At 36.4% G+C, this 15,223-nt stretch overlaps 1 protein-coding gene across 3 annotated transcripts; it reads right to left on the bottom strand.

The window, feature by feature from the left end:
- Positions 1 to 8,599: 8,599 nt before the first annotated feature.
- LOC109148204 (aspartate--tRNA ligase 2, cytoplasmic-like) lies at positions 8,600 to 15,223 on the bottom strand. Of its 3 annotated transcripts, none has more exons than XM_019296062.1 (12): positions 14,856 to 15,223; positions 13,759 to 13,899; positions 12,184 to 12,691; positions 11,886 to 11,996; positions 11,602 to 11,715; positions 10,879 to 11,169; positions 10,512 to 10,622; positions 10,227 to 10,280; positions 9,822 to 9,901; positions 9,587 to 9,702; positions 9,383 to 9,497; positions 8,600 to 9,248 (listed from the first exon to the last, which is right to left on the bottom strand). In XM_019296062.1, exons 3-12 carry the CDS (start codon positions 12,679 to 12,681, stop codon positions 9,122 to 9,124), a joined length of 1,617 nt encoding a protein of 538 aa, XP_019151607.1. In that variant the 5' UTR covers positions 12,682 to 12,691; positions 13,759 to 13,899; positions 14,856 to 15,223; the 3' UTR covers positions 8,600 to 9,121. The 3 variants fall into 3 exon arrangements, with proteins under 3 accessions (XP_019151607.1, XP_019151606.1, XP_019151604.1); XM_019296061.1 differs by having other exon boundaries at positions 13,759 to 13,868; positions 14,856 to 15,207; XM_019296059.1 differs by lacking the exons at positions 13,759 to 13,899; positions 14,856 to 15,223 and having other exon boundaries at positions 12,184 to 12,750.

Genomic DNA, 15,223 nt, shown 5'->3' with positions numbered 1-15,223 from the left:
GAAGAGCCATAAGATTATTGTACACTACTCTAGTGACAATCCAGAAGATTTGTCCAATCCATCTCTTCAAATTTTGAAATATATGTATAACTTGAAGATTGTTATCTTCAAGGGGAGATGGGAAGTACATTTACTCGATTCAATCAGGAAGATTTAACATAAAATCCTGAAGATTAAGTCATAAAAGACTAACAGTTGCGCACTATTTGCAACACAACGGGAAGTACATTTACTTGAATCAATCCGGAAGATTGAATGTAAAATTCTGAAGATTAAGTCATAAAAGACTAACAGTTGCGCACTATTTGCAACACATAAATACATAAATATCATGTACTCTTTTCCTCACTAGTTTTCTCCCATTGGGTTTTCTAGTGTGGTTTTTAACGAGGCATGAGTATGATATAGTGATGACAATGGGGAAAAGTTGCAAAATAATTGCTTAAACGGACAAACCCTAAAATCCTGAAGATTATGTAGTTTACGCCCTGAAGGCTTATGGTTGTACTCTTTTTCCCTTAACTAAGTTTTTCCCACAGGGTTTTCTTAAGTTAAGGTTTTTAATGAGGCGACCAATACAATATATGTTTTTACATATATCATGTACTCTTTTCTTCAACTAGGTTTTTTCCCACGTGGTTTTCCTAGTGAAGTTTTTAATGAGGCATGAATATATATTTTATTGTACTCTTTTCTTGTCTAGGTTTTTCCCACAGGGTTTTCCTAGCAAGTTTTTAACGAGGCAAGATCATGGTCAAATAATGTCCAAGGGGGAGTGTTATAAATATATTCAATGGACATTTATTTGTAACGGACATAACGGATGATTTTATGGCTCATTATGTTTATTTATGTCCTTTTGTATTAGTTATATATGGAAGTGTATTTCATGTATAATAGCGCAGATGATGAACACACGGATGAATGAAAGATCATCCTTTCTCCCTCATCTCTCTATTCACTATTCTATTTTTCCTTTTAACATAATCTTATTGATTGTGCAAAACCAATTCTTGCAGTCTATCTTTTACTGCTTTAGCAATGGAGCCCAATGTTGATCCTGAAAATACTCTGATGATTGAAGAAAGTAAGATCCAAGAAGAGCACGTTTTCCCTTCTGCACATGTCATACCACATAAATGCACACACCACCGTTAAAAAAAAAAAAAAAAGGAAGACATTATGTTATTAGTTTGTATGTTGTAGGTATGTGCATGTGTGTTGTGTGGTGGGTGCATTGTTCAATTAGGTGTTAACATATGATTTTTTAAATAAAAGCTTAGTAATGATAGTTGATTTGACTGATAGATCTAGTTGCGTTGCATTCTTGATTTTTAATTGTGTTCGATAATCTAGGTGTTGGTTGCATATGCTTTAATTTTATTTTTTGGTTCTGCAAATTGTGTGGTTACTACTTTAATTTTAATTTTAATTTTAAATTTTTTCCTGTAAACTATGGTATACAGAGCTTATATGAAGTATATTTATTTTTTCTATTATTGACTTTGTTTTTCATTTTCATCCTTTTGTTTTAGAATGATTTGCTTTCTGTCTATTTTGAGGACGTCGGTTTCCAACGTTAGATTTGAAAGTCAAAAGGTTAATCCCTAGGAGGCTTCACATGTCATGGCGCAATGCAAAAAAACAAATTGGATTGTGGCGTGTTTGTAATGCGTCACATGGAGACATATATTGGCCACTCCGACGCTTCTTGGGATGGTGGGCTTCGTAGAGGTGATGTCCGTTCCTTGCTTGCCGTACGTGTGCACTTTTTGTATGAAATTATAATGTTTCACGGCAACACACATCGGCAATCGAACGTCAACTGTGTGGTGGGTTTTGGAGATTCTACACGCTGAAGATCATGATTTTGTTACAAATTCTTGGCATTTGCATTGTCAATTTTTATTATTTCACTACCTTTTTTGTTGGCTAGTTTTTTTTTAGACTTTCAATCATGCTTTTTTTTTTTTTTTAAATATTATGAACATATATCAAATAATATTATACGTTGGGAAACAGACGACATGTGGTGTATAATTTTGCCTGGTAGGTTGCACACACCGACCTCCACCTATGCACGGTAATGTGGTATATCCTTAGTACTAATGTAGATGTGTTGGGAAAAACTTCATACTCAGCTGTTTGCACACGCCGTAACACTCGGATGCACACAATATATATATATATATATATATATATATATATATATATATATATATATATATATATATATATATATATATATATATATATATATATATATATATATATATATATATTGAATCCAGTGCAACCCCCCCAATCCGGTGTGTTCGTGAGCACTCATCTACACCATTTTTTTTGGTTTTTTTTTTAACGTGCGAGATTGAGGGATTTAATTCCATTCAACCGCATGCATCCATGTGCTTTATGTAATTAGGGGCTATTTTGTCTTTTTAGGGTATTTATTATGTCAAGGATATTGGATGGTGGATATTTTGGGGCGATATATTAGGAATCTGCATCAACTTCTCTCTCATTGTCGTATCTTCATTTCCCTCTGCGTCATTCAATTCTCTGTGCAAACGTTCCTCGCCCGGGTTGTTCTCTCCATCCAGTGTGTTCTCTTAGGGTTCCTCATGGCCGGTTCTTCTACAAGGGCTTCTAAACGTGTGAGAGGCAACTCTTCCGGTTCAACGCCAGGTATGCCGTTCTTCGGAGAATTTTCTTTGATTTTTTTTTTTTTGTTTTCAAAATCCCAGTTTGTTATTGTGCATGTGTGTTTTTCGGACGGATGTGGGGTTTTCGGTGGGGGTTTTGAGTGGATTTTGTGTTCGGAGGTCAGGGGGGCGATAGGTTGACTGTTTATCGGCGGTGTGGTGGCTATTGTAGGTTTTTTTTTTTTTAATTTATTTGTATGTGTGTTTTTCAGAAGGCTGTGAGGTTTTTGGTGGGGGTTTTGTGTGGATGTTGTGTTCGGAGGTCAGGGGGCGGTAGGGTTGACTGTTTATCGGCGGTGTGGTGGCTGTTTTTTTTTTTTTTTTGATTTGTTTAGCGCTTCAATTTTGTTGGTGCGATTTTTTGTTTCAAATTTCTTGTTCGCTGTACGTGCATGTGTAGTTGTCGGTAGTTTTTTCTCCGGGGGATGGGATCTCCGCATGGTGGGAATGGTGGTCGTAGTGTTCGGCGTTGGGGGCGGATCATAAAGATGTGAAATTTCTCAGTGCCGTTGGAAATTTTTCTTACTTGGGATAATGCTGTAAGATACATCTTCGTGGCTCTAGAACTTAACTACTGTAATCTTAATTGGAGACAGTGACATGTTGAAAAGTGCTAAAATGATTGTGGTGAGAATCCTTGTTGAGGTTCATTCAACTTTAAATAGGTAATGTTAAGCCATTCATCTATTGATTGAGTGTGCAAAAAGAATAGAAGTAGGAAAATGCAGGCATGGATTGATTTAGTCTGGAAATTGGATAATAGAGAGAAAAAAAAAAAGTGACATCTTTGTGTTTTACAGTGCATCTATTTTATTCTTATGTTTGAAATTCATTTTGGGAAGGTTCTAGGACTGAAGAAAGTAGTTCAGTCAACAATGTCATGAAAGAACTCAACATTTTCATTTTCCCACTTGCCATTTATATTTTAGATGGTGAGCAAACATCATGCAAAAGTATTTGAATTTTGAGAGTTCATTCTGGGTTCATATTTATTAACTCATGGAGGATATGATGACTATGATCGGATAAATGAGGGGCATTTGGCTCTAATCAATTCTATGGCATCATGCAAAAGTATTTGAATTTTTGGGACTTCATTATGGATTCTTTTTTTTCTTTTTTTTTTTTTTTGTGTGTGTTTTTGTTCTAGACAGGGGTACTGATGTTTCTGTGCTTTTGATTTGTGTGCTACTTTGGTGTGTTGAATAATGTTTACGTGTGTGCGTCATGGGTCTAGAATCTGTGCGTAGGTATTTCCTATTACATTTATGATGTCCTGAATGTAATTTTTTTTGTTGTTGTTGTGGTGTTATTCTTAATCCTTCTATTATTTTTTGTCGTAAAACGTGCGTATTTGTTTATTTTGTTTTTTTTTTGTTGAGATGGGGTACCTACGTTTGTGTTCTTTGGACTTGTGAGCGGGGGTGATTAGAATTTATGTGTGTGCATCATGGGTTGAGAGTCTGTGCGTAAGACTCTTTTAGTATATTTTTGCTGCCCTGGAATTGAATTATTTGTGTTGTGGTGGTTTTGTGATTCGTACTATTATTTTTAGTCGTTTTAAGATTTTTTTTTTCATTTTTTTTGTGATTAGATTTTGTGAATTTCATTGGTGTGTTGTATAAAGTTTATGTGTGTGCGTCTTGGATTTGGCTATGTGCGTACGAATTTTATAATAGTTTATATTGTACTGCGTTTTAATTATTTGTGTTGTGGTGTTTTTTGTTCCTTGTGTTAATGGTTGTTGTTGTCAGGGACATTGTTGGTGTGTCCGTACTGGTTGAAGATGTGGTAGTCCCCTTGCCACCACCACCCGTTGATGTGGAATATCTGCTCGCCCTGACCAACAGGGGTGCGATTCTGATGAATCGGATGATGGCGTTGGCGCAGTTGACGATGCACTATTTCCCGCCCTTAAGATTCGTGCGTCCCCTAAGCATCTGGTGAATCCAATTAAGCGATTTAACGCGTGCCAAAAGAAAGCCGTCATTGATTTGGGGTTAGGGGTACTCTTGAATTTACGGACCCATGACATTCCCAAGCGAATGGCGAGGTGGTTGTTATCTAATTTCGACCTCGTGAACATGTGTTTGCGGGTAGAAAATGAGTCGGTGATCGATGTTCGAGAGGCTGATGTCACTCGTATTTTACTTATAAACACATGCATGGGTCTTTTTTTTTTTGGCGCCTTTACTTAAGCATCTGTGTGAGCAGGTGCATTGCTATTGGGTGGTATGTGCGTAGTACTTTGTGTGCATGTGCGTGGGTAGTCTGGTGTGTGCGTTAACATCATGGGTATGTCATGGTCTTTTTTATGTCTTCTGCTTGAGGAAACGGTCTGCCAAGAGTATTGCATTCCTATGCTATTTTGTCAATCCATGCACGATTTTTCTAGGACGTAGGAAATTACATACGGTCATGTGCGCGTCCTAGGCCCGAAGTCTGTGCACACTGCAATACATATTTGCTACGTGCTATAGATGTACGCCATTTATGGTTATTTTTGTAACTTTAGTCCAGATGCAACAATTTTCACGCGTGAATATAACCATCAATTTATTGGATGAAAATGTAGCAAAACCACACCACTTAGTCATGGTAACATAAAATAATTTATTTAAAGCAGCTATGCACACCCCATCATGTAGAATGAACGTCTTTTGGTAAGTGTGCTGTTACATTAATGCAATCATTTCTACTTCTGCGGGCAGCTTTGGCTGTTGGGCCCTGTTGCCAATCCACATGTTTTGCAAGTACGTTTTTTCTTACATTGCTCTTTCATTGCCAACTCCTTAGCAGACCGCATTCGTTTGCCCAAGCCTTTGTTGTTCGAAATTGGGGTGGGGGGTGCACTGTTACTAAAACGCACACACACCCACCCATACGCACACGCTTCCATTACTAAAACGCACACACACCAACCCATACGCACACGTTGTTTTACTTTTACACACATGCCTAAGTTCATCCTTTCATCCAACTTCATAAAAGCAAACAGTTTCGTACGCACACCAACACAAACGTATTCACGTAAACAACACCCAAATGATTAATGTAAATACGCCCTTTTAATAATATTATACATGAGCACTCTCAATCATCAAGCCTGGAAATTCACGCACAGTCCGGTAAACTTATACGCACAAACGTCCTTCATAATATGCATCCTATTTCAAAAACCCTAACACCCCTTACTCCTACACTGGCTATCCCATACCTTTCATTCCTCCACAATCACGTTTACGCACCTACCATAACCAATCAATCCAAAACCGTTAACCCAACATCACAATCTATAATTTACGCTACCACTAACTCTTTAATCATTTCCTGTCATAGCGCACTCTAACAAATAGGTTACTCATGCACACACACCCCATTTTACGGTGGTATTCTTACGATGCATTCTAAACAACACCTAAAACAATGATACCAGAAAAACGCACAGACCAAAACAAAGTTTCGCACATACCAGAGTTGCTAGAAGTCATTATAGTTTCTTGATCTGCGCTCCTGCTTCCAGGTTTACTCATACAATCCCAACGATGCGTTTTGTTTTGGTGGCCTTATTCAAGCACATTTAAGGTTCAACACAGGTCGTCAAATATTTGTTAATATCCCCTTCCATTCATTTTCTCCTTAAAATAATCCCAAAGATTCCAATTCAAATCTAACCATAATTAAACAAATATCTACAATTACTAATTAACCCTTTTGATTTCAATATATCCTTATTTACTAGAATATTCTCTTCTAATCTCCACCATTCATGAAATATGAATCAATGGTTATTAGGAGATCTCATGATTTCATCTATAATAGGGGTTGCACCGGATTCGAAGCTATATATATATATATATATATATATATATATATATATATATATATATATATATATTGAATCCGGTGCACACCCCCTAGTCAGCCGAGCCCGTGAGCACATTCCTGATCGTTGATTTTAATTTTTTGATGATTCAGATTGATTACCACTTGGATCCCATGTTATACTGATTTTAGATGAAGCATTGGTCTTTTTGTCCTTAAGCACTATATTTATAACTTTCCATTTCATTTATTTCCATGTTTATAAAGATTTGTAGCGTTATTTCAGCTCTCTTTAATCAATATTTCTCTCTCTCTCTTAGTAATTTTCTTTGGAATTTTACGGCGGTGTGCGCGTGGATGTGGAATGGTGTGTGCGTTTTACTGTAACAGGGCTCGTACACCATGGCATGCTGGTTTTTTTCATAAAATTATGCGTTTTGATATGTGCGTTTCATGATACATGCATGTACATTTTGATTTGTGTTTTACTAGTTTCGGACGTGTGCGAAACGTAGATATAGTATTGGGCTTGTTGTGTGTTTTTTTTTTTTTTAATTGTGGAGAATTTTACGATGGTGTGTGCACGGGTGTGGAATGGCGTGTGCGATTTTCTGTAACAGGAGGTGTACACCATGGCAAACTATAAAACACACATACCATTCCACACCCACGCACACACCGCCGTAAAATTTTCCATAATTTAAAATTTCAGATGTACAAAATATAATTAAGTATTACCATTGATAGGGTCCCTAATAATTTAAAATATCAATTTCCATTCATAATCTCCCTAATATAATGCTTAAGATTCCAATTGAATTATATCTATAATTTAATATATATCTACAATTACTATTTAATCCTTTTGATTTAAATATATTCTTAATTACTTTCACAATCTCTTATAATCTCAACCATTTATGGAAAATGAATCAATGGATATCATGAGATCTAGTATAGGGATTGCACCAGATTCGAAGCCTATATATATATATATATATATATATATATATATATATATAATACACACAGAGTATAAGATAGTCTTGATTAATAAAAGCCTTAGACACAATAATTATACATGGCTTGGCAACATTTATAAACTTTGCTTTAATAGTTGGCATCCATTAATTAACCAAAATAATATATAATGATCCTTCTTCTCCCAATAAATAATAATCCTAATTAGGGAGTATGATGGTGATGAGTATAAATAGCAAGTCTACCCAATCATGTTTGCGCAATAGCTAAGCAAACTAATAAACTATCAAACTCAAGTTCCTATTTCTGGCAACTTTTCTTATCCTTTTAATGTTCTTTATTTGTAGTCTAAACCCAAAATCATAGAGCTGAGGACAAAGAGATCAGCGATGGTTGGGAAAAAAAAAAAGAGCAAAATTATTAAAAGTATTAATTTACTGCCACTGTTCATCACTTTACAACCATGTATTATATAATTAAAGGCCTACGTACATAGCTACTAGGTACGAGTTGGTCGGTTAAAAAAAACACAGTATATATAGAAAGACAAACCAGGATTACGATAGACATGATGTGTAAACCATGATTATTATAAATGTTTATTAAATCTCAACCACCCTTTAGGAAATGGGTTTTGATTTGTCGTCCCAAAATTTTAACCTTTTTCTTGTACCAGTGAAGGGTTGTGATTTGGTATCTGTACTGAAAACACTTTAACAAGATGCTTCCATTTTTCTTCAGACAAAAGCTAAGCACCTTAAACCCGAAAGGGTAATTGAGTGGATAAAGTATGATTCTCGTACTTGAAAGTTACGAGTTTGGTTCTTGTCAATGTGTTCTTGGTCGAGCCCGTCTCACAGGGTCTTGAAGACCCAACTTGAGGATTGGTTCTATTTGACACTCAGGCCTTCATTTATGTAAGAAACATTAGTAAAGATCAAAATGTTTTATTGAAGAGTTGTAATCACAAAAGATGAATTGAAGTAGATGATCAGTCAAGACTCAAGAGTGTTATAAATATACACTGCAGAGATCAGATCGATCACTTAGAATATATACATTGGAACACAGAAAAAACATTACAAAACTCAAAAACCAAATCCTTGAAGACCTTGACAGCATACATTGATTGGTTAATTACCCTATAATTACAAAACACACTATATGCGAGTTTAGAACAATATACCACTATATGTGAGTTTTCATTCTAATTATATGGTCAATTAAACATCAATATTGATAATCATTTTAATTCCACCCTACCACAAAACATGCAAAATACTTTCACCAAAACTCATTCTAATTAAGTATTGTTGGTTTGTTGCAGATATTTCCAGTAAACATCAAGGGAACAGGTGGAAGTCTTCTAAGATTGAGCAACTGGTTTAGTTCATGGATTAACTTCCTATTTCAGTAGAGCTCAGTAGGTACTCTCTCTTCTCCTTCCTATATTGGTTAAAAACCAATACACGTAGGGAGAGATGTATATTTTATGATGAAATGTATCATTTGTCTGCCTTGCTATATGGGAGGGGAGAGAATTCAAAACAAATATTCAACTCAAAAATGATTTTGATTTTGCGAGTCTGTCAGCCAGCGGCAAGGCAAGGCAATCATGGAGCGATCCTTTGTGGGTCTCGTGGGAAGAGCGATGTTTTACGGATGTTGTTAAGTGCGCAGAAAAGCATTACCACACGCTCCAATCCCACTCCAAATCCACCATGTGGAGGTGCACCGTACCTTTCACACAACAAACAAATAAATCATCAACTCTCTTACTCACCTTCTATTTTTTTAATTTTAAAATAAACATTTTCAGTTCAAACCAACAATAATTTTGGTAAAAAGCTATACTAGTATATTATTCGTGTTACCTGAATGAATCAATATATGTTGATATTGTTTTAACATCAATTCCACATTCCTCAGCACGCTTAGTCAATAATTCAGGTACATGGACACGTTGAGCTCCTGAAATAATTTCTTCCCCTGAAAATAACACATCAAACAAATTTCAACACTTCTTTTAATATAAAAGAACGTGCAAGTCCAGAGTTTTTTTGTTTTTTTTTTTTTACCTCGAATAAAGACATCAAAAGAATTACTGTAAGCAGAATTATCGTAACAAGGCATGGTATAGAATGGCCGAACAGCCAAGGGATAACGGTGAAGTATATAGAATTCTGTTCCATACCTACACAAGGACAACAGTGCATAACAAATTCATCATCAAATTTGTCATATAATCATGACTTGAAATAAAACACATGCATCAAAATAAAAATAAAAAAAAAAATTAAGGGGTTTCAGTACTTCTCCAAAACAAGCTGCCCCAGCTTTCTCTCTGATTCAGTATTTAGGTCTCCAAGCGGATCAACATCAATGCCAGCTTCCTGACAAAGCAGATTTTCATCATTAAGTAGAATAATAAGTTTTAGTTCATAACATAATAACTCAGGATGTCCTTAAAACATTGGCAACTTGCCCTCAAAGAGAAGTGCAACCATGAAAGGAGATTTCCACATTTTATAAATCTTTTACTTCCTTTTTAAAAATCCAGCTTCATTTATTTTACTTTTATTACCAAAAGAAAGCAAAATTGGTTTGCAAAAACAGATATGTTCCCTACATCTTCAGCAGGTTATCCTTTTTCTGCATTTCAACATATTGAAGTCTCACTCAACAAGAAGTATTTATTGTTTAATCAGGAATTCTCACCTTAAGCATTTGAATCCCTTCTTCAAATGTAAGCCGCAAAGTCTCTCGCAAATACTGCAGTGTCATTCACTTCTAATAATTATAGTCCGCACAAAATAAAATATGAAATTTTCAGTAGCAGTCAAAGTTACTCAAGTATACGAGTCATTCATAACTCCATGGTGCTAATATATTTAGTTCGCAAGCCATATCAGCTCCTTATTTTTCAAGGATAGCCACAGATGTTGTGTAGGAAAAATTGAAATACAGAAGACCATTAAGGTCAAAGGACTAATCAGATATTACCTTTAAAGGTTCAAAGGGATACTGCCTCCCAATCGCTTCAAGTTCCTTCTGGCAATTTTCATTCAAACTATCAAACATAGCTACAAATAGGCGATCAACAACATCCATCACCTGCACAATAAGCTCAACGCATCAATTTTTTTCTATATATAATCTTGCAGATTTAGGAGGCTAAGGCCTTAGCTGTCCATATCCATAGTAATTACTTTGGTACTCCTTCATTAAAAACTCTGATAAAGGTCTTAACTTACGTCCAGCCAAGACAATGTTTTTTCATTGAAGCATAAAGCAAAAAAAAATAAAATAAAAAGGCTTAACAAGCAAATCATAGCATCATAAATTTGAAGTTAGACGATTAAAATTATACCTCAGAGTAGTGTTCATTGATCTCCATTTCAACATCAAGCCCAGTAAACTCACATAGATGTCTGTGTGTAAAAGAATCTTCAGCTCTAAAAACAGGCCCAATTTCAAATACACGGTTAAAATCACCACAAATAGCCATTTGTTTGTGTAGCTGAGGTGACTGCGCCAAACAAGCAGGTTGACCCTTGTACTCCAATCTAAAAACAGCCGAACCGCCTTCACTAGAGCCTGCAATCAACTTTGGAGTGTGGATTTCGAAAAAACTTTCTGACAGCAAAAACTGCCTGAATGCCTGTATCATAACAGAAGAGTTTTACCATAAGTTGTCCAATATAAATCAAGTTTGTTTTCATGTGTGAGAATACAGGTAATCACGAAGCACACAATAAGGGGTGGAACTCCAAAACTGATAGATACACTTGTACATTGGAGTTAATGTGTGTGTGTGTGTGTGTGTGTGTGTGTGTGTATGTGTGTAGGTATCAACGTAGTGGTATCAAAGTCTATCTTCCTGAACAAAGTTTTTTGCTGCAGAACTTTAATCTCAAGGATCCTTGAGAAGTTAAAAAAGGGTCACTAATCTAATGTTTGATGAAGAGTTACAGGCCACTATTGTGCAATAAGTTTAAATTAAGGCATCAAATAAGCTTGAACAACAAATTCATGAACAAATTTTGAAAGAACAGCATAAAATGATATGCAAGACAGAGAGATTAGGACAAACATTTGCAACTTGGGATTGAACACGAAATATGCCTTGGTTAGCAGCAGTACGGATATCAAGAACTCTGTGGTTCAAGCGAGTGTCCTGATTTACACGAACAAGCTGCTCTCCCTCCTGCACATGAAAACCATTGCATACATAAATGCGTGAATAACTGTGAAATAAATTCATTCAAGTAACTGTCGAAAGCTTATTCTAGGGAAAGACATACCAAACAAGCCTGTTAATGTAGTTTTGCAAATCAAATTTAGAGTAGCCTACACTTCATGGAAATAGGGTTTCACCTGCAAGGCTTTTTCTATTTCAGCTTCACTTCTTGATGCATCTTCAATACTAATCGGAAGTGTTGGTGCAGCCTTGCTGATGCAATAAAGTTTCCGTATTTGGACTTCCACCTGCAGTTAAGAGAGAGAAGTAATCATAATAATCCTGAGAACTTCCACAAAGACAAATCATGCATCCAGATCCTATCCAACCATGGAAAGAAAGACTTGATGTTCCACCTTGAAAAGTTCAGGTTGCCACTAAAAAAAATTTCAGAGTTTGCACTCTAGTGAGAAAATATGTACTCTCAATTTGTACCTGCTGAGTAGCGCCCTTGATTTGAACATTGGGAACAGAGACCACTCCTTCGACATCAACAATGGACTCTTTGCTCAAGCTGGTGGCATATTTGACCATCTGCCCACTGACGAGATCAGGTGCGACAGTCAACACGCATTGCACGGTGAATCCACGCTTTCTCACCACAATAAACGCAATCTTCTTCCCGACAGCCCGGATAGTCTGCGCCCTGCCGCGGATGAGGACCTCCTGGTCCTTCAGCTCGGCGGTCAGCGCGCCAATATCCGTCCACTTGCGGCCGGAGACTGCCTTGGACTTGAGATCGTCGAGCGGAAAGTCGCCGTAGTTAGCAGCAAGGGGGTCGGGGGAGTCATCGATGGAGACGGCGGATACCGCAGCCGACGCAGCAGCTGCCTCCTGGCGGCGGCGCTGGCGCTCCAGCTTAGAGGCCTCTTTCTTCGACAGTTTCTTGCCGCCATCGCCTTCATTTGGAGGGTTTGAGGGCTCAGAAGACATACTTTGGAGTCTAGGGTTTTAGAGAAGTTGAACAATGGGGAAAAGACGAGAAGTCACAACCTTATAAATTGTACAAAATTTGAATCCAATACTAACAAAGCACACAATATAATTATATAAATTTAGTACGTGGTTTAAGAATATATGCTGCCAAAACAGAGTTATAGGGGTCGTTTACTTCGTTTCTCTGTTTTTCCATTTCCAATTTTCTATTTCTCCATTTTTCCAGTTTTCCTTCTCAATTTCTCCAGTTTTCAATTCTCCATTTCTCCAATTTTCTATTTCTCCAAAATTTTTAAATTTCATTTTACAAATTCAATTTTGAAATAAAAAATTCAATAAATTAATACTAAATGTGTAAAACTAACGAAAGTTAATAAAAGTATATTACTAAATAAATTGTAATTATTTCAATCATTACACATAGTTTAGCTACAAAACAAGAACATCATTGATTACAATCCCCCCATATAGCATTTGCTATGTCTTCTCGAACTTCATGCATAACATGTTGTTGAGACATATCTAATTCTATGGGATCATTTCCACCACTACTTCCACTACTACAGTACTACTAGGCATTTCCATGTCTACAACTTTTCCTCATTTCCATGTCTTCGTCATGCGTATTCCATAAATTACTCATCTACAATTTTCATTAATTTTTCAACAAATATTCACAAAAAATTAAACATACAAAACAGTTTGAAGTTCTAATTGCAAACTTTCTTTGAAATTCTGCAATTAAAACCATAGAACATTAATTTGAGGTTCTACAATAAGAACCTCATTTTGAGGTTCTATAATCAGAACCTCAAAATTAAGTTCTGCTGGAACCTCAAAATGAGACCAGAACCTTATTTTGAGGTTCTGACATTCAAAACCTCATTTTGAGGTTCTGCAATTTGAACCTCAAAATGAGGGTTAACATTCAGAATCTCATTTTAAAGTGGTATTGTGCTAAATGTGGTTCTACAATTGAAATTCTACTGGAACATTCATTAATTATCAATTATAATAGCAAAAGAGAAATAGATATCATTCATCAAAATAAATAAAATAGATTTAGATAATTACTTGTGGATTTGGACAAGATCCTTCGGAGATTTTGGAGAGTCCGTGTTGAGTTGCCGAGGTTCACCGGGGTGATTGTGCGGCTTGACGGAGTGTTGCTATGCTCCTCTTTGCTGTACGCAAAGAAAGAAGGCGATGGGACCTCTGTAATGTTAAATCCATCAAGCTACCATGAACCATGGACCCATATTTATGTTATTTCGGCCATGGACCCATATTTATGTTATTTCGGTTACAAGCACCTTAAGGATATACAGTAAATAGCAGAATTGGATATTAAGATATGCATCAGGGGTCATTTGGTTCGAAACATGATACAGGGCGAAATTGTTAGCCTAGAGTTGAGTGAGATTAAGATTGGATAAAAGATGGAATTGGAGGGTTCTTAAAAACATAGTTCTTAATAAATCAATAATAACAAGCATGACAAAATGAACAGAGAAAGCAATCAATAACATCAAAGACATTCATTAATTGAAGAGGAAAATAGGCATAGTCACTTAAATCAATTATTTTGGTAGAACATCTACATTTTGACTCTTTAAGAAAAATAGAAAATGAGTTCCAAAGTGCTTTTAGCCACAATTAATGGTCACTGTACAAATTGCAAATGTTACTTAATTTTATGATGTATCTCTAACAGAATTACATTTTTATGCCAAGCTATAATTATAATTTAAGAATTAATGCAGGTGAAAATAACAGAAAACCTTGAAACATAAAAGATATGATTATGTGTTGATCCAAAAATATACTTGGTCTACTGCATAAATCTTTATAAGTAAAGAGGCATCTAAAAAACATTATACATCAAAAAAAAAAACAAAGAAAAATACTTACGGGTTATATATATACCACAGAAAAGTAAATACATAAAAATGTATGTATCAATATGAGTAGATAGAAAAGAAGCCATTTTCCCCAATTCAATGTGAAGGCCAATGCCCTAACTCAAATCAGATCCAGAGCATCGCTCTTTTATACTTCCCTGATTATGTTAAAAATTAAAAATAACTAAATAACAATAGATTAGAAATAAAGAACCCTAACAATAGATTAAGAAATAACAAAACCCTAAATCTATGTAACAAACTGTTGACCTGTTGTTGCTGCTTGCTGAGGGAGTGAGGGGCAAACGGCGAGAGTCCGAGTCTCCGAGAGGGACGAACGTCGCCCGGTGACCTGGTGCGACTGCTGCAACTGTGAAGGCGGCGGGCTGCTGCGACTGCCAGACTGGACTGGTGACCTTGTGTCTGGGCAGTCTGGCGAGTTAGAGGCGGCAGTGGCGGAATAGGCGACTGGCGGTGGCAGTGGCGGAATAGGCGACTGGCGGTGGCAGTGGCGGAATAGGCGACTGGCGGTGGCGGTGGCGGTGGCAGTGGCGGAATAGCCGACTGGCGGTGGCGGAATGGCGAAGGCGAAGTCGCGACTAGCGAAGAGAACTCTAGGGTTAGTGTTGGCTGTTGTC

This window comes from Ipomoea nil, unplaced genomic scaffold, assembly GCF_001879475.1.
Source record: "Ipomoea nil cultivar Tokyo-kokei standard unplaced genomic scaffold, Asagao_1.1 scaffold2036, whole genome shotgun sequence".
Classification (NCBI taxonomy): domain Eukaryota; kingdom Viridiplantae; phylum Streptophyta; class Magnoliopsida; order Solanales; family Convolvulaceae; genus Ipomoea; species Ipomoea nil.
The sequence above is the reverse complement of the archived record's forward strand: the minus strand, read 5'-3'. Positions and strand labels throughout refer to the sequence as shown.